General features: G+C 36.6%; 1 protein-coding gene across 7 annotated transcripts in view; it reads left to right on the top strand.

Moving 5' to 3' along the window:
* Window positions 1–19743, top strand: part of LOC122820345 (phospholipid-transporting ATPase ABCA1-like) — a 192358-nt gene that overhangs the window by 93806 nt on the left and 78809 nt on the right. For 6 of the 7 annotated variants that reach the window (XM_044097692.1, XM_044097691.1, XM_044097694.1 and 3 more), the window contains 8 exons: window positions 152–357; window positions 2479–2527; window positions 4314–4418; window positions 5401–5433; window positions 5588–5727; window positions 10417–10544; window positions 14172–14270; window positions 14460–14649. In XM_044097692.1, coding sequence (XP_043953627.1) covers window positions 152–357; window positions 2479–2527; window positions 4314–4418; window positions 5401–5433; window positions 5588–5727; window positions 10417–10544; window positions 14172–14270; window positions 14460–14649 — 950 coding nt within the window. The remainder of the gene's footprint in view (window positions 1–151; window positions 358–2478; window positions 2528–4313; window positions 4419–5400; window positions 5434–5587; window positions 5728–10416; window positions 10545–14171; window positions 14271–14459; window positions 14650–19743) is intronic. The other variant, XM_044097696.1, reaches the window with a different exon arrangement.

The following is a 19743-nucleotide window of genomic DNA, read 5'->3' as shown; positions in this document are numbered from 1 at the left end:
TTGCTGAAATTTAGCGGCGGCTACTCGTAAATAATCTGGAGGCACACAAAAACAAATCGAAAGGAGGGGAATTTTTTTATTTTTTATTTTTATTTTTTTTGAGGGGAAACGTTATTTAAATTGATTCTTTTTTTTGTTTTACCTATTATAGCAGATCTTGCTGCCGTGTCTCAGCTTGTGCGCCACCATGTACCAGAAGCTGTGTTTTTGGAGAGCATCGGTCAGGAGATCACCTTCATCCTGCCCTACAGTGGAGCCAGAGACGGGACCTTCGCCACACTCTTCCACAAGCTTGATCTTGCAATGGCTGACCTTGGCCTGACCAGCTATGGCATCTCTGACACCACACTGGAGGAGGTAAACTGACGGCAACACTGATAGCATTCAAAAATAATAAATTCACTGTAGGAAGATTAGAAGAATTATATCCTTATTTTGTCTTCAGTAGATTTTAGCATTTATTTAGAAGGAAAAATATTCAATTTTAAGAAATGATCTTTTATTTTTAACCCAAATCACTGGTATCACAATTGCAATCTCTTTTCAATAAAAGGAACTATAGTAGTTTTTTTGTCCATACTTTTACAGTTTTGCAACTTCTGTATCATATTCTTTCTACACCTCAGAGCTTTAAATATAATATAACACAAAGGGATATTTCTTTAAAACAATGATGACTGGCCTAGACGGTGACCTACATTTTTCTTTTCACCAGGAAGAGGTGGATTACTCTTAAATAATCTGGGGGCACACCAAAGTAGATCAAATCTATAAGTATAATCAACAAAAAAGGAAAAGAGTACTTTTCCATAGTTCACTGTTAGAGAACTACAGCAAAGAGTAACAAACAAGTCCTCACATAGTATGCCTTATTTACATGTTAGCTGTTTGTTTGACAGTCATTCCTCAAAAAATACTTTTCAGCTTTACCGCCAAAAAAGAAACGTGGACTTTATTCAATTCTTCTGCTCCTTTTATGTGGAAGTGAACCAAGCTTTCCTGGTTCGGTTTGGGAACAAGGGATAAATATGTGGAAAATCCCCTCATAACCTCACCGCTAAGTACGATGGAGGATCGGTGATGCTGTGGGCATTTTCCTTAACCAAAGACTGTCCTAAACACCAGGACAATTTAAACAACATTTAGTGGCTTCTATCACTCAGAAAAGTGGTTGTCATTGAGTTCTTCAGCAAGATAGAAATCCAAAAAATAGGTCAAAACTGACCTGTTACAATAAATGCTCACCCTTTTTCTATTTTATTATTTGATTATTATTTTTGTTTAATTTTCTTTAAACTTGTCAAATTCAGTATTTATCAAAAATGTTCAGGGTGTGGTCATGCGACTGATTAAGAATACATTTATTTAAAGGTTTTTTTAACAGTAAATGTGCACAATACTCTATACTTGATCTTTTTGTTGGTTCTTTGATGTGAGGACTTTCTGTTTCTAGGTTTGTTCCTTTTCCTTCCCTGACTATTTGTTTCTCTTAGTCACCTTTTAAGATGCAACCCCATCACATGATAACAGAGTAAACAATAATTTTCTCAAAAAAGTCATTTAATTCAGACCAACAATATGTTTTCTATGGATTTGTTTTTATTTTGTTATAACTGAAAGTATTCTGTGATTTTGATGGTTCATGTATAATATTGCAGATTATTTTCTCACTTATATATGAAGTCTTAGTTTCCTATATGAATGACTCTTTTTGGAGGTGTACTAGACAGACATACTGCTTGATCATAAATGTGTATGTACCTCAGACACACCAGAGACACTCATGGCTGGAAGGCAATATGAATAATTGCTTTTTAAATGTACTGAAACTCAACCATGACAAGATTCTTTCTTTTCCTTCATCCATTTCATATTTTGAACCCTGAATATGCTGCTGTGAATATTTGGTTATTAATATTTGAACATGAACATATAGAACCTGTGGAAGTTGTTTTGTTTTTGTTTTTTAAAGTCAACTGTTGAGAAGCTTGGATTGGGAAATTTACTATAGTGTTAAATGAAGAAATTGGCCATGTGACAACGGTCTGTTTAGAAGAATTGCGTATTTTTGTCAAAGCAATGTTCACAAGATGATACCCCTTGGGCATCTAACGTACACTGCATTATTAGGAATAATATATGGTAAGAAATTACATGATTGTTTACTTCTGGGAAGAAATGAGCTGCATAAGTAAATACAGAAAACAGAGGTATCATTACGGAAAAGCTACATGGTACGTGTTCAAATGAAGTTCGTCCCACCAGACGTATGAAACACAGCAGTTTGACAGAAACTTTATGACAGATCCGTGTGGAACTCTCAAATTCATAAATACTGTTAAAGAAACCTGAAAGTTGTTCTTGTGCTTTAGAGTTATCTGCAGAAATTCATCATAATTGTGCACTTGATATGAAGTGTCTTGTACTATACTAAACCGAAATGTAATGAAAAATGTTTCAATTTGGTTTATTTTGCAGATATTTCTGAAAGTGGCAGAAGAAACCGGCGTGGATACAGAAATGCCATGTAAGATTGCAAAACATGTGGTAAAGTAACAATGATACATCGTTCACAAATTATAACAAAGGGCTTGTTAAGAAAAGCAGAATTTAAAAGGAATAAAGTTTGGTTCAAAGTTGGTGCTTAAAACCAAAGGTTTTTGAAATGCATTTGAATCACTCATGCTGAGTCTTATATACAAAAATGTCTCCATGTCTATTAACCCCATGTTAATAGACATAGAGTCTATTAACATATTGTCCACTATGGGAACTGATAAAAGAATTGTCAAAAAAGTTATTTCATAAAACCTTTAATAAAATCCTGTTTTATTCTATTTCACCACCTGACAAGCAGGAACTAACAAGTGTCTTACTTGTCTGAAACAAGCTCTTCATAAAATAGCAACTCAGTCAATCATTTATCTATATAGCAATTTACACATAAACAATACTGTCACAGTATATCTAAAGTGCTTAATAAAGTCAATGAAAAAGAAAACATAGTAAGTATATTTAAATACAACCTTGTAAAAGCCTGGCTTGATTAAAAAAAAAAGTCTTGAGCTTTGATTTAAAAAGTTCAGTCATAGCTTGAAGTTGATTACAGAGCCACAGAAAAAGCTTGGTCATTATAACGTATATACTTTGTCAGTGGAACATAAGTGTGAACACTTATGTCTGGCTTCAGAGACTTCGACATTAAAAATTGACAGAAAATCAGTAGAAAATCTACAATTGACAGATTTTTAGAGCCTCACTAACATTTGAGTGTGTGTCAGTGTATGAGTGTGGAGGTGAAACCACATCAATGGATTTTATACATCAGTCTGGTCGTCTGAGAAGAAGGCTGCTAGGCATAGAACATGCAAATGGTGTACAAGATGGTGGATCTGGTGGCCCACATGTTGCATGCAAGATCATGTGCTCTGCACCAGTAGGTGTTTCGGCACAACCCTAACCCTCTCATCAGTCCTCAGATGTCTCTGCTGTACATGCTTGACCTGAGTTACTGTAAGCATATCAATGACCAGTCTGAGTACCTGCTCACTGCAGCAGGAACTCCAACCAGAGATTCTGGTGAGGAGAAGAATATCTAAAACTTTCCTGAGACGTAGCCCCAGTTTTTGTGAAAGCGACTGCAGAGATGTGTGGCTGATGTAGCAGGTTTAATCAAGATGTCGTAGTGTCAGGATGCAAGAACCTGTATAAAGGATGACTAATTCCACTTTGTTATTCTTGATTAGTTGACCCAAAGGCCTGTGGCACTGTCCCCCAAGTCTACTTTTCATTTTGAGCACAAGTATTGCAGTTAAATCTGAGAGAGGGCCTTACAAAAAATAAAATAAAAAAACATAAAACAAGTGCAAAACATCATTTGCACTTGTTAAAGTCACAAATGGGAATGATTACTGTCATTTGGGATGAGGGGAAAGTCAAATTGATAGCAAAAACAAAACCGGAAAAGTGCTAATTACAACTATTCACCTAGTAAAAGCGATTCATTTGTGCTGCTTTTATTATTAATCTTAAATAATAAGCTACTATTTACTTTGTGATTGATTGAGTTATTTGATTTTTTTTTTTTTGTTTGTTTTTACCTGCTAGCTGGTTGTTGTTTTTTTAATACCATCCATTTCTTAGAAACTTCTCCTTCCAGGTTATCAGAAGTGTCTGTCCCTTAAAAACTCCTGAGTTTGTGGTTTTACATGGCATAATGTGGCATCTTGCGAGACAGGGAGCTATTCTTATTGTTATTTATATCCTTAAATTGGGTCAGGCCAAAACAACATATCTTATTTGTATTCCCACAGCAGCAAAGGAGCCATTGGTTAGAGACTGGAAAAGAAGCTCCCGCGAATCTAAAAGAAACAGCGTTGCCAGCATCCGCGCCAAATCAGAGCACAACGGGATGAGAGGCATGTTCTTTCAAATTTACTTTATCCTTTTTTAATTTTTTTTCTTCTGAATGATACAGTTGTGAATATACATAATCACACACCTTAAATATTACATTGTGTACATAAAAATAATTTGCTGACTATGTACAAGATAACATGTGGTGTCATGGATGTAGCAGGTTTTGCATTAGTTACTTTAAACCACTGACCAGCAGTCCAGTGCACTTCTTTTTTTTTTTTCTTGCCCTAGTTTAGAGACCTCGGAACTTACAATTTTAACCCACATCTTGATTACGCCTTCGCATTATGGCTTTGAAAGCTCAGACTCCCGATGCAGTCTTTGCCTTGTGAATCTTGTTCAAGCAAACTCTTTACTGTATTCTGCTTCATATATTTTTCTCAGAGCTCCAATTATCCCTGTTGCTTCTGAAACTTTTTTCCGCCTTCCACTCCTCTTTTCATGAATTCGCTTCGACATAGCACTCTCTGAAAAGCCAGCTTGTCTTGGAGAAATCTTTTATAGGTTACTCTCCCAGGAGAGGGTGGATGTCTGTGACTGTATTCTGGACATCTCTCAAGCCATTCTACAGAAATACATTTTGTATAATAATCAAATCTGACAAATTGAAATTAGTATTTTAATTTGTCGGATGTCACAATCATCAACAGCAATCAACATTTGGAAGATATTTCTCTGTTTGTAAGAATGTGTTTTATTTTCAGAAATAAATTAAAACTTAAGTTTATAATGACTGCGACAGACTGGCGACCTGTCCAGGGTGGACCCAGTGTACTCCGCCTCTCGCCCGGAACGTTAGCAGGAGATAGACACCAGCACCCCTCCTGACCCCACTAGGGACTAGAGTGTTAGACAATGGATGGATGGATGGAAGTTTATAGTGATATCTTAGTTTATTGATATACTCCTCAATACAGTGTGAAAATACTGCAGTTACTGTAGTTTCTTGCTAAAGGTTGATATTTTTCTGTTTTATTTCAGATGTTAAAGAAAAATTTTTAAATAAAGTTGAAGGTATGTACTTTTTTCACTCTAAGCAAAAATAATGATATATAATATTTAATGAAAAAAATAACCCGTCATGCTGATAATTGATTGAGTCAAGCTGACCGTTTTTATAAATATGCATATATATATATGAGATGAATAACATTTAACTTAATGGCAGATTATAAGAAAAGTACCAGCCTGAATGGAAGAGGATCCACGGTCATCACCGGTTGGAAACTGATCAGAACGCAGTTTCTGGCTCTCTTCATCAAGCGCTTCCACCACGCCCGGAGGAGCCGCAAGGGACTCATTGCGCAGGTAATGGCCTCGCTTTGTCATATTGATGAATTGAAGGGTTACCCTCACGCAGTTGCACGGGAGGATCAAGGTAAGATTGTGTGAAATGCATGTTGGCTTTCCAAAATCAGTTAGTGACACGTATGATCGAGTGCGTTAATTTAAACTCTGGAGGGAACGCATCAGTCTTGATGCAGTCAATAGTTGTGGAAATTTAAGTTGTTCAAAAAGAAATTCACACTGAAAGCAATGCATAAAGCGTGAACAGCGGCGCCTCCGAATGATGTAACGTCGTGTCAGTGCGGCGCATTTGCAGTAATCATCTTCATGTCCCCGAGGCACGTGTCGTACAAGAAGACACTCGAGAGACAAGAGTGAGGGCTAACCGTGGAGAAGGTCTTCTGTGTGATTCAGACACATTCTTAGTCTCAATATAACCCGGTGAAAATTTTTCAACATCCTGTTTGCCCTTTGAAAGGACAACACATATTGTACAGCCAGAGAAGAGATGGAAAAACACATTTCCAGAGATGAAAGGTGCTTCAGTTGACCACTGAGAAAAAAAAAAAAAGGAAGACATCCAGTGGGACGCTTCTGATTTGTTTTCACCAATCAAGTGTTTTGATTAGACACATATTAAAATTGAACAATTAAACAGATGACAGGCTTCTGTTAGCTCATTAAGTGAATGTCTGTATTATTTTCCTCTTTGTAAACATAATTTCAAAAGTCAAGACTAATAAAGAGACATAATTTCAGCAAGTCGAAACCAATTTCAGTAGGTAGCAATTTTCTAGGCAATGATTTTTTAAAGTTTTTTTTTCCCCACAGCTTTGAGACTTAAGTGTTTGCCATTCCTCTCTATTCATTATTCACAACATTGTGCTTATCTATATGTAGTAATTCTATCAGTTATGATCCTTCCCATTATGGTAAAATAATCAGGACTGAAACAGAGCAGCAAAGAACATCCTCTCCTTTGTTGGAGATGCAGAACAGAAAGAACAAGTGTTTCACCTTTGATAGGCTCTTCTTGTAATTTGCTGCGGTACCACTCCCCATTAGTCACTGTCAGTCCTGGACGTCCCTCTGTAGAGGGTACGCATAAGGGGGATGGCTCGGTAAGTGTGCGGATGTGTATGTACAAGGCCACATCTATTTCTCATTTAGCTAAAGGTCTTTCTTTTGCTCTGTTGTGTCAACAGCTTTCATTGCTAGCGGATGTGTTTCTACAGTGCGGTGAACTCTTCGATTGCAAGCTTTTATGGAAATCTCAAAGAATCTCCAACACAGGAGGTTATTCAAGGGGCAAGAAGTTGGAGATGGCATTTTTGATTAACATTTGAAATGCAAAGAGTTGTCTAATATTTATAACGTGGTAGATGAGTTTAAAAGTTTGAATACGCAGTGCTGAGACAAGACCTCTTACTCTGAAACTATTGATTTGGAAGTAGACATATTTTTCCAGTCTTGTTTGACTGGTTTTGAGTTAAATTCCGCTTACTTTTCAAAATATTTTATTTGAAATATTGTACGTCTATTTAATTTATTTTACCAGAGATTCTACTGAGGTCAAGATATATTTTAGAAAGAAAATCCTTTTCTCCACTAAAATTTAGATCCAACTGGTGCCAGGACAAGTTAAAAATCCATGTTTAATCAAACTGAATATTTTATTCTTGACCACTTTTTAAGGGAAATGACCATCAACAGGACTTGTGTCTAAAATTCAAAAGGGTGGTTCAGGAGATGTAGATTTTATAACAGTTTTATTATGTGAGGTGCCATTGTTTTTCTTTGGAAATTGGTGCAGCTAGTACTGCACAGCACAGTGTAGAAATTTCAGCCTTTTCATTCAAATGCATATTAGAAAAAAAGCTAGCAGAAAGGTTCTTTCGTTCTTTGTCTTTAATATGACCGCTCCTGGTCACTGCAGAATTTTGTAATTACTGCATGAACTGAAAGGGCTACCTGAAAAGGGGGTTAAAAAAAGAAAAGAAAAAAAACATTTCTTTCTCTAATGGCCTTCTACTGCTTTGTGTTCAGTAATTATTTCAATTTTCATCGTACCAGGCAGCTCCTTTGAGAAGTCCATAGGTGCTCTTTGTAGAAACCAAGCCATAGAGTGAAATTCTTTGCAAAAGCTTTCAACTATGCATCACCTTTTCTTTTGTTTTGGTTTTACAATAACATTCTTTTCTTTCCTTTTTCAAAATTTCAGGGTTTTTCTTTCAACCATATTGACCATACATGTTGAATCTTAACTTATTTTGCTGTTTAAATGGTGAAGTATTGGTACGTTATATTTACGCAGCACAAAAACTTTTACCCCCCAAAACCTTTGTACCTCTTCCATATGTGGTACTAAATATCCAGTAGTTTCCAATGCATCTTGATCTGTTACATCATTGACGTGAGAAAAGCATCATAATTCTAAACAATGGTTAAAAATTACAATTATAAAAACTCTAAAGTGATGACAAAAAATTGCCAGGGAAGTGAATCGCAACACAGTCCCACCACGATGGATCCAAAAAGATTTCTCTTCAGTAGTTGGAGTCAATGCTCCACTAAAGGCCATTGTTTTTAGTTGTGCTTTCTATTTCTTAGCTTCCGTATGATCTTGTGAATATCCTATCAGCTGCCATTGCTCAAAAACTCTAAAATTGATCCATTAATGGTGACATCCATCATTAGGAGGTTATATGGACTCCTTGTGTTTTTTGTGTGTATGCGCACTGCTTTGTGACATCTATGCTCTTCGTTTTCTCATGCATATTGCTTTGGATCGCAAAATGTCCACACAGAAGTCTTACTGTTTTCATATTTAATTAGTGGTATGAACAAACATCCAAAAGGAAAAAAAAAAAGGATTTACAAAACGATTGGAATTGAGCATCAAGACCAACTGTGCAAATATAGCTGTAGAAATAATACAAACTTTAGTTGGTGTTTTTGAGGCTTAATTGAGTTGTGAGTGGCCAACTCAAATAAGCCTCAGAATATCTGGTAGTTTGACAATCAGACTACCAGTGTTAGGCACCACTGGTATCTGACCTGTTAGCAAAAACAAATATTAACCCTCCCCCAGTACGTATATGACATCAACCTCTTCCCAGAATCTCCGCCAAACTTGGGGTGCAATAAACTTTGTCATTGGTTTAGGTCTTTGTGTAGCACGTGTGAGCACTACTCCTTGTTTATCAGCAGGTTCTCTCAATGTCAGACACACCAGCTGTCGCCTGTATTTATTGCTGAGAAGAAGCGAAAAACAGTTATTTATTTGTTTTGGTGGTCTGCCATTAGGCTTTTCAGTCCAATTTCTGCTTTTCAGTTTTCCTCCGTGCACATTTTCATTTAAATTTAACGTTTTCAATTGCAGTTCCGTGAACTGGCCGGGTAAATTTCCATGCTCTGCAATTAATCAGTTGGATGCAGAACCTCCCCCTTTTAATATGACCCGACCTACAAATAATTAAATATCAGAGATATGTAGCTTTTTTTTTTCCCTATAACCCCCTTTGTCAGCTGTAACAATGTAATGAAAAGAGAATTACACGAAGAGGATCGGATGTGAAGATGAGGTTAGGCAAGAGTGTTTTCTGCTTGCGTGTTTGTGCGGGAGTGTATGTGTGTGTGTGTTAAATAACAAGAGACGAAAGAAAGGCGAGAATCTAATTATATCTGAGTGGCCAGATGACGACGGGTGTGTTGCAAGTGTTTAATCAAACTCATAAAGCATGCAGAGGGCCCCAAACAAGTTGGCAGGGAGCATATTAATGTGTAAGCTTTGTTGTACTGGTCCTGGATTATTGTTAATTAGATGAGCCTTTTTTGCTATACAAAACAACCAGAAAGTGGAGAAACTAATGACATGTTGTTGATTAGGAGTTGTGAAACTGTAAATATTGATCCATTTCCATATTTGGAGGAGTCTTTTTCTTTTAGAAATGTTTACATAATTTTTAGTTGTAAAACTAAAAGGGTAAACATTAAGGTAAAGGGTAAACATAGTCCCATGTTTACCCTTTACCTTTCACTTGGTAAACTATTACAGTTTACCCTTTACTGTAACAGTTGAAATGGGACTGTAAAACCAATAGAACTTGTTTACATTAAAATAGAATATATAAAACATTTGCTGTACTTCACCATGAATAGCTGTTAATGATGAAAACGTATTCTTATCCTCACACCTTTTTTCAAAATGTATTACAATACAACAATTTTGTATTTATTGAGATTTTTTTATGACTCATGTAAACTGAGGTTAAATCAGAGATTGACTCCATTTACTTATTCGGAAGTGCAACTGGTCAAACTCTTTATTTAAGTGTATCAGAGTAATGGCTGCTGAATTCACACCACACTTTTCAGGTTTGTATTTGTGGAAAATGTTGAAAACTATGCATTGCTTTTACCTTCATCACACTCTTATGCACTACTTTGTTTTGTTAACATCCAATAAAACACATTTTTGCTTTATTACTAGTTATAAAAATGCAAATAGTAAATAGGGGTTGTTGCTTTTGCAAGGCACTGTGCTTTTAATCTTTAATGCTGATTTAAAAAAAAAAAAAGATTGATTTTACGCCATTTGTATTGGATTTCTGTGACTTTCTCATTATAATTCTAAAGGGTTTCAGATGGTGCAGCATAGGGACAGTTTAATGAGGTGCTTTGACTTGAAATTTGTCACTGTCCCCCTAGGTGGTCTTGCCTGCTTTCTTCGTGTGCCTATCTCTGATCTTCTCCCTCATCGTTCCACCATTCAGAGAATATCCAAGTCTGGAGCTGCAGCCATGGATGTACAGTCTTCCCCAAACCACATTTTATAGGTAGCAACATCTAATAGAATATCTTTAGATTTTTTTTTCCCCCATACACTGAAGTTATTTTCCTTCAAAATTCACCAAGAAATTTTATTGGAGGTATGAACAATCTCATTTTGTCCAGCCACAATTTTATTCCTACTGAAAATAAATTTTAACAGTGTGAGTTTATAGCAAATTCCAGTTTACATAGTGATTGGATCATATTCAGTAAACAGTTTGGTTATTACAGACTGAAACCTAAAACTGGTTTATGCATTAACCCAGATTGCACAGTTTTAAGATGTCTTTACTAAATTTGATCACCTCTAGATCAAAATATAATCCTGAATTGGGTTATTCTATGGTGAACATTGAGTCATTACAACACGGTTTATAATCTGTGAAGCTTTTCCTTTTCTGAAAAAAATAAAAACGATGCCCTACAAAGGGGTCCTGCAGGAAAACTGCAGTACTTAAACAAGTCTTGCCTGGATAAATTATTTCTACTCATTATAGATTATTCTGGATAATATTTACTCCATTAAGGAATACCAACATTTTCTTGAAAATATTGTTATTGTTAATCTTGTCTAATCCTCTTGAAACTAATTATTACACTCTCTGTACTGATTGCAACACAATTGTGAGTAAGAACCTTTACCACTCCCTGAAGCACAATACTGAAGCACTTATAAGGAATTTACTAAATAAAGTAACAGTCAAAGCAATCTATCTATAACCCTAATAAGACAAAATCCATTAGATTTTTACCAGATATTAATTTCAGGCAAATGATTTTAACTGTTATCATAACATGGTCCTTACAGTAATGTTTCAGTATTTTCATAGGGCTACAAAAGTGCAGCGTCTGTGTCAATATTTAACATTAAAGGCAGAAAATCAAAGCAAAAAGATGTAAGAGCTGCGCTTACTGTGTATTGGCAGCAGATTTTGTATTGCTGAGGTCATCCGTCTGGACATTGTCCTTCTATTGGCTGACTTTCTACATCACAAGCACAACTGCTGACAAAGTTTTGCTCTGACTAACTGTATAAACATTGCAGAAAAGTGTACCTCTGCAAAAACTTTAAAATGAAAACTCACCATATTATCATGCATAAAATAAATACTAATGCAAATGCAAGTCCCCAATTATTCCTGTTTCTTGGATATGTAGAGAAAGTTCAGTTACAGACTTCAAGGGTCACTGCTGATAATTTTGTTTGTATAATTTTGAGATGTGAATATTGACTTTAGATATTTCCAACTTTCTTTCTTCATAATTAAAAAAATACTAAAATGCAAATTTTAGCAACTTTTCACTGAATCAAACATTTAACAGTTCTTACAACCAAATGATTTCTTTTAATAAATGCCCAAATTTATGAAGTTGTCTCCTTGAATCACTGAACGTCATATACCTTAAAATCCTGTTCTGCCACGTGGTTCTGTGTGCAAATAAGACCAACCAAAATTCCCCTTTAACCTTTTAAAAGATAAATTAGCAGCTATTTTTTTCTCTTTTATGCACACCTGAAAATTTAATAAAAATAGTCAGATTTAGGGTGACATTTTCTGAATCTATTGTTTGTTTAAAATATAAAAGTTGCTTTAACACCTGTTATGTCATAAACAATAAGTAAAATTTCACTTAATGCTTGAAAGTGATAGATGTTTTACATGGTCCAGCTTATTGTAATTGCACATATGAGCTAACGTGAATCCCTGAACAGAACCGGTATAAACTCTAATCATGCTGTCATTAGCATCTGACTTTTATAGGTTTGTTTCTTGCCCAAGTCTCCCTCAAATATTCTTCCCATTCTCCATGCTAGTTGCACCCTCTGCCCTTTACTTTCATGGTACTTTGGGATTTAAAATGGTACTCCATAAAGACCGCACTGATGGCCCTCGGCCAGCAGTGGTCACAGCTCAGCCAACCATTTGGATTAATATAGTGTTCATTGTCTCATTTAGGGGCGTCTCTGTGAAGGTCATGTGGCCGTTTCCTGGCCACCAGCAAGTGGAAGTAGTCTACTTGTAAAAGAAAAAGAAAAGATTATGTGCAGCCATCTGTTTTGTAATTAACAATGGCTGGGTTACTGTGTTATTTAAGATAATAAAACTACTGGATAGCTCCAAAATGAAGACTTGGGCATATACACGGAAACGGTGGAACTAATGAATGACTCACAGAAGGAGGAACTAAGCCGATATGAGCAGAATGTCAAATAATGGCATGGGAACATCTTGTTCGTCTTAGATCACATCTTACTTTCTTAAAGGGGTGGTATTATGCATTTTCCTGGTATATAGTGCCATTTTATGGCATAATCAAGAAATTGTGTTGCCTTCAGTTGTTCTGAAATGCGGTACATATCAAAGATGGCTTAAATGAAATATCACTTTGGAATTTAATGCAATAAAATTGGGCCTCTGTTGCTTTAAAAAGCTCCTGCTCTTTCCAATACTTTACTTTTAGCATGTCATTGCAACATTGACTTTCCATTAAGCCATTTACAGCCGTTTTTAGGAGTGTTGAACAGAGTAGTTCAGGGGTCTCTGTGAGGCGGACGCTTGGCAGAAGACTGCAGCTCCAAGGAGGAGCTTTGTGGAAGTAAGCGGTGCTTTGTAGGAGCAAGAGTTTAAGCTCCCCCAAATAGCTGCCGCAGTAAATCCAAGGATTTCTTAAACAATGCATAAAAGAATCAAAGCAAAACTTAAGGCAAGTTTTTGGTGAGGGAACAATTCTATTGTAGGATTACAATTAGCTGGACTTTATAGAATTATTTGAGAGAAACCAGAAACAAGCTCTAAAAGCTTTAGGCCATTCCCTAGTAGCATGTCTGTTACCAAGACTATACACTGCCTCACCATCATAGTTTTTTATTTTCCATATTTTTAGGATTTCTAAGCACACAATATAAACTTCAGTGTTCTTTTTAAATTGGAAAACCACTCAATTTTCAAAGTATATTCTAAATAATTTTTTTCCAGAAACAGTAAAGGTCAGCTTTCAATACAGTATTTCATATTATAGCCGAAAGCTTGATTAAAACAGTGCCATCCACACATTTTTTTTACCTTCCTAATACTGTTTAGAGCCCCATTGAGACTGGAGCCAATTCCATTAGAATTTTCCTTTTTCAATTATTTTTGGGCTTACGGCTCAATAGTTGCAATCATCTCCCTGCCCAAAGTTGGAAAATTTCTTTACACATTTAAAAACAAAAAAACAATCAGTATAAACAAGTGAAGCTTCTTCCTTTAGGAAAAACACACTTGCTTGATGAGTAAGTAGAAATCTATAATCTTCAGTTTCACAAATAAACTTACAGTGCTTTACTGTTCAGTGTGGCAGGTCATTATTAATACATATTTCTCACTGTGCCAGGGAATGGTGCTTAATAATATCTGGTTGGAACATTTTAGTTTAAATTTAAGATATTGTTTGATCTAAAAAATAGACATGTGATTTTTGTACTATTTTTGTTTTGTACATTTGTTTAATTTATAAAGTTCTTTTCAGACTTTAAATGACAGAACTTTGAGTTTTTTGCATTTGACCTGTAGACTGACTGTGGAATGCAAAAACATTGTCTGTTGTAAATATTGTATTTTAATTTTGCATCCATTTCTAAATATGCACAGCAATGACATGTCTGAAAATCTGGAGGTGTCAAAGGTGACAGAAACTTTACTGAACAACCCTGGTTTTGGGACACGTTGTATGCATGGAGATCCGATACCGTAAGTATACTGGACTTTTTCAACTATCATAAATTAGTCTGATAAAAAAAAAAAAAAATCAATGTCTGAGTGTTACAAAATACCTTTAATATTGATAATATTAACATTTTACTTACACAAATATCACTTGTAGGGGTATGTGGCTATGGAAGGAATCCACATTAACAGTCTCTTACTATTGCCTTACAGAGGTTTACCGTGTTCGCCAACTTACTCTGATTGGACCATTCCATCTGTGGATCAGTCAATCAAAGACATCTTCCTCAACGGGAACTGGAGCATGGCTAACCCTTCTCCTTCCTGCCAATGCAGCACTCCTAAACGGACGATTATGTTACCCGACTGTCCACCCGGAGCGGGAGGTCTCCCTCCACCACAGGTTAGTCTGTCACTCTGTACAGTGGGGCTACTCCGTACAATAAATCGCTCCATTACCCTGCGAGGTCCCTTTACCACAACAGGGCCGCTGTGTGCCGAGCACCATAGTAAATATGTGGCATAGAGCAACGAGGGAATGCGAAGGACTAAATATGAGAAACGACAAATAAATCAGTGACAGTGCAGTACAATGAAAATGCTTATCATTGAGGCATTTTTGCATGCTCTCTGAAAGTCCCAGTCAGCACCATTTTGATTCAAAGATGTAAAGGTACTTACCAACATGAAATTTGCATCGGATTGCAAAATGGAAATCAGACTTCTGTGTTAGCTCTTTATTGTGAACTTGCACTCAAGCATGAAAGCGGGGACCAACTAAAAATATCATGAGATTCATTGTCGGTGACTCAGCTAGTTCTATATATTTACTCAAAATTAACATTAAAAATTCACCCTAGCAGTGTCATATTCCTCTTTAAGTACAGTAACTTTCAAAATATGCATTTTCCTTAAGATCTTTAAAATTTTGTCTCATTAAGCCCACAAACTTCAGTCTATCGCCTTGGTATTTTATATGATATGAAGACAAAATTCATCTTGGTGAAGTGGAAGCAAATCTGAAAAGTGTGGCAAGGTATTTGACCAATTGACAGTTACAAACAACCAATGACCTTCAGAGAGTAATTCTTCAGATGTTCTGCAAATAAAGTTAGTGAGCAAACAGCATTATGAAGACAAAGAGAAAGAGCAGACAACAGGGAAAAAGTTATAGCATAAACTTCATGCTTTACACCAAGTATGGAGGGCAATAAGCAATACACATCACTCTGAACTCATCTCTATGGTTACATGTGGTGGTGGCAGTCTCATAATGTGGGAATTATTTTCTTCAAGGAAGATAAGTATTGAATTAGAGACGTAATTGAAATTTTCTGATATTCTTCTAAAAAAATAAAAAAATAAATAAAGCCATGCATCATTTCCCTTCCGTCTCATAGATATGCACTACATTGTGTTGTTTAATCATATAAAATCTCAATAAATTTCTCTTAAAACATTTCTCTGACATCTAAGACATCTAAATGGTATAAATACTTTGACAATGCAGTTACAACTTTTAAAAAAAAGTCTAGCATACCTGTAAATGTTTGAGTGCAGGGCCAGGCTAGACTTCGCATTTTTTTTCTGCTCACGTCATATGTCCAGGTGTAACACTTACGATGTGTTAACAGTTAATAAAACAGACAATGGACCAATGCTAGGTTCGGCTACGGGAGTAAAGAAATGTGCAATGTATTAATGACCACAGACCAGGGAATGAGTTTAAACTGCCGGCTTATTATTTGTTGAAAAAAACAAAATAAACAACAATATTACAAACAGTTGACATACAATGACACAGAATCCAATCCAAAATAGTTTCCTTGTTTCTTTCAGAATATTGTATTTATTACTGATTTAACTTTAAACCTAATTTTAGGTATTAAAGGATACTATTTTATTTTAAAACCTAGGTTATAGTTCTATTTAAGTTCAAATTGATACTGTTAATCTGTTTATTTTACAGTTTGGTTGTCTAAATCTTTTGAATCTATTTTAATTATTTAGAATTCTTTTTAAGAAGTTAAGGTTTTAATTTCCTGTTTAACCATTTGTTTCTATTATAACCCCACAGATAATTTCACATTAACACACAACAATGAGTATTAAATGTGGTTCAAGAAAGAAAAACAATAAAACACACAAAACAATCCAGGGAAAGACTGAATAACTTGTGTTCAAATCAATGTCTTTTCTTCTGATGTCTTTCTTGAAGGGTTAATCCCGTTCTCTGAATCCAATGCTAGTTCAGCAGGAAAACATGGGCAGATCATACCAGTTTGGATGAATTTCAATGTCCAGCAGAGGGCGTAGCTCCTGCTAGACGATAGTTACAGGGCTCCTGGGTTACGGCTCGCCATCTTGTTTCTCGCTAGCGGAATCCAACTCATCAATCGACTCCGAATTTCCCGGTCCAATTTTCAGCAGAACCTTAAAAAGGCCTGGTTTAATAACCAACAAAGCATAACAAAAGTTTGTTTAACTTTGCTTCATACTGAATAAAATAGCATACTCACGATTTGGCGGTTGAACATCGTGTGTGTGTGGGAACATGCTTCCCACACCAGCTCATCCGTTACTTCCACGGTTTTTGAACATAAAACAACATAAATGCGCTACTTTAGCTTTCTGTTAGAATGAAATAAAATTATCTTACAAATAACATCCATTACAGAAAATAAAATACACTTTTTTTTAACTCACCAAGTCCAGTTCTGTACATATATTTCGAACGCAGTCGGTAAAAAATACGCGGAAAGCTCCTCCGACGAAAATGGAAAAGGTTTCCAGTCAACAGGTAGAGTTTTTAATTGTCTATTTTCTCTTATTTCTCTCTCTTAGCTTCTTCTTCTCTCTGCTTCTCTCTCTCTCTGCTTCTTCTTCGCTCTTTCTGCTTCTTCTTCGAGCGCCAGAGAACGTAGCAACCCGGTTGGCTGGAGCAAGTCACATGGGCTACACATCAATGTGACCCTTCAGAATAAGAGATTTTACTCCACATTGACCGTTTTAGCTGCTGACAAAATAAAACTCTACGGATTCTTAACCAAATAAAACATCATAACATGAAATAAAGCATTCTTAATGTTTTTAATTCTTACTTTTTATATTAATTAGATAATTAATTAATTATCTTAACACCTATTTATTCTCTATTTATTTATTTATTTATTTCCTATTTATGCATTTTATAGCTATTTTTTATGAAAAGGCTTACATATAGTGAGGGGTATTTTAACCTGGGTTACACCCTCCCCACTAAAATCTATGCAAGTCCCTTTGCATAATACCCGAGTTAAACTAACCGGATCTCAGGGATTTCGATAGAACCTGTGACAGCTTCACTCAGACTTTGGAACAGAGATTGAACTACACTGACAAGAGGGTTCCCTAATGTAGGATAAGTCAAAATCTTTGGCTTGGTTCTCTGTCGAGAAGGTCTTTTGTCAGCTTGTTCTGTCACAAGGTCACATCCCTTGTCATCATCGATCAGAGGTTCGGTCTCATTCACTTCAGTCTGAGTCATTTCCACATCATTGGCTTGGCCAAGATCTGAGGCATTGTCCATCTCATCAAGGTGAGTTTCTGGTTCTCTGACTATTTTAGGTTCAGACACACTCTGTGTTTCCACTGAGTTGTCCTTTTCAGGTAAGTTGTCCATTTTCTTTATGTCGTTTTCTGCAGGAACATTATCAGGCACTGTGTTATGTTCTGTGACATCAGTATTGTTCAATTTAGGCTGTTCAACAACAGGCTTCTGAAACGTTTTGGAAGGAAAAACTACATCATATTCCTCAACCACCCTAGAAATTTCTTGAAGAGGGCCTGGGGTGTTATATAAAGGATAGTTGTCTTCCTCCTCCGAGTTGTACTCAAGTTCAGGTTCGTCATTATCGGTAACATGGTGTTGGCGTGTGTTTGGCCGTCTGGGTTTGTCTTGGACTACAGCAGGATTTTCAGGAATAGCTGGCAAGAACCCACAAGGTAACAAAAGGTCTCTGTGGAGAGTTCTGGTGGGACCATCTTGGTTCTCAGGTTTAACTGTATACACTGGTAAGTTGTCTTTTTGACTTACAACCACATGGACAACAGATTCCCACCTGTCTGATAACTTGTGTTTACCCCTAATCCTAACATTCCTTACCAACACGATCACCAACATCCAAGACAGATTCGGTTACATGTTGGTCATATCTGATTTTATTCCGTTCAGCCACTTTAGCAGCATTTTTACTAGCCAGTTGGTAACTCTCGAAGGTGAGATTTGAGGGCTTGGACATACTCAAGTAGTGGGACTGTTGCTGGCGATTGCTCAGAGTGACATTAAAAGCAAGGTCTATAGGTAGTCTAGGCTGCCTACCAAACATTAACTCATATGGTGTAAACCCAGTACTTTCATGTTTGGTACAGTTGTACGCGTGTACAAGGGGCTTCACAAAATCACGCCAATGTTTTTTGTTCTCGTCAGTGAGTGTACCCAGCATGTTTAATAGGGTTCTATTAAACCTCTCTACTGGGTTTCCCCTGGGGTGGTAGGGTGATGTTCTAACTTTCTGTATTCCAGCTAGGTTACACAGCTCTTTGATAGTTTTTGATTCAAAGTCTGCGCCTTGATCGCTGTGCAACTTTTCTGGGAAACCATAGTGGATGATAAAGTTTTCCCACAGGGCTTTGGCTACACTACGAGCCTTTTGGTTCGGTGTGGGAATCGCTACAGCATACTTTGTAAAGAAATCAGTGATGACAAGGACATCTTTAGTATTACTGCAATCTGGTTCAATCGTCAAAAAGTCAATGCACAGTAACTCAAGAGGTCGAGTTACTTGAATGTTCACTAGAGGTGCTGCCTTCTCTGGCAGGGTCTTTCTGCAAACACACCGACTACAGGTTTTGATTTTTTGTTCAATATCTAAAGCCATCTTTGGCCAGAAAAATCTGGTTCGGATCAAGTCAAGGGTTCTGTCAAAGCCAAGATGACCCATGTCATCATGGAGGCTTTTCAACACCATAGGTCTCAGGCTTTCAGGGAGAATAATTTGATACTGGAATTCTTCACCTACTTGCCTTTTTCTGTACAAAATCCCATTCTGCAGCTCAAGTTTGTTCAGCTCACGCAAAAGGATAGAAAGGTGTGGGATTTCTTTTCGCACCACAGGAGAAGGTGTTTCACCTGTTTCCAGCTGGTGTATAATTTCGATAGCAGGATCGCTTCTTTGACTTTGACTCAATTCTTCTTCTGACATGCTTGGGATGACAGGAAAAGCGCTGCACTGATCAAAACTGTCAGGAACCGCACTGGCGGTCATAGACAGAGATGTTACAAGGGGGCAGGTAACATCATAATGATCTGCATTGAATGACTGAAACACTAGGTGTTTATCACAGATCGCATTTACAGCATGAGAAGGAACATGAATGAAAGGATCTGTGCCAGGTAAGTGATGTTGTACAAATTGGCGGATTCGCTCTTGTTCTTTCTGGGAGACGAGATCGTTTA

This window comes from Gambusia affinis, linkage group LG18, assembly GCF_019740435.1.
Source record: "Gambusia affinis linkage group LG18, SWU_Gaff_1.0, whole genome shotgun sequence".
NCBI lineage: Eukaryota > Metazoa > Chordata > Actinopteri > Cyprinodontiformes > Poeciliidae > Gambusia > Gambusia affinis.
This window is presented reverse-complemented; position numbering and strand designations above follow the sequence as displayed.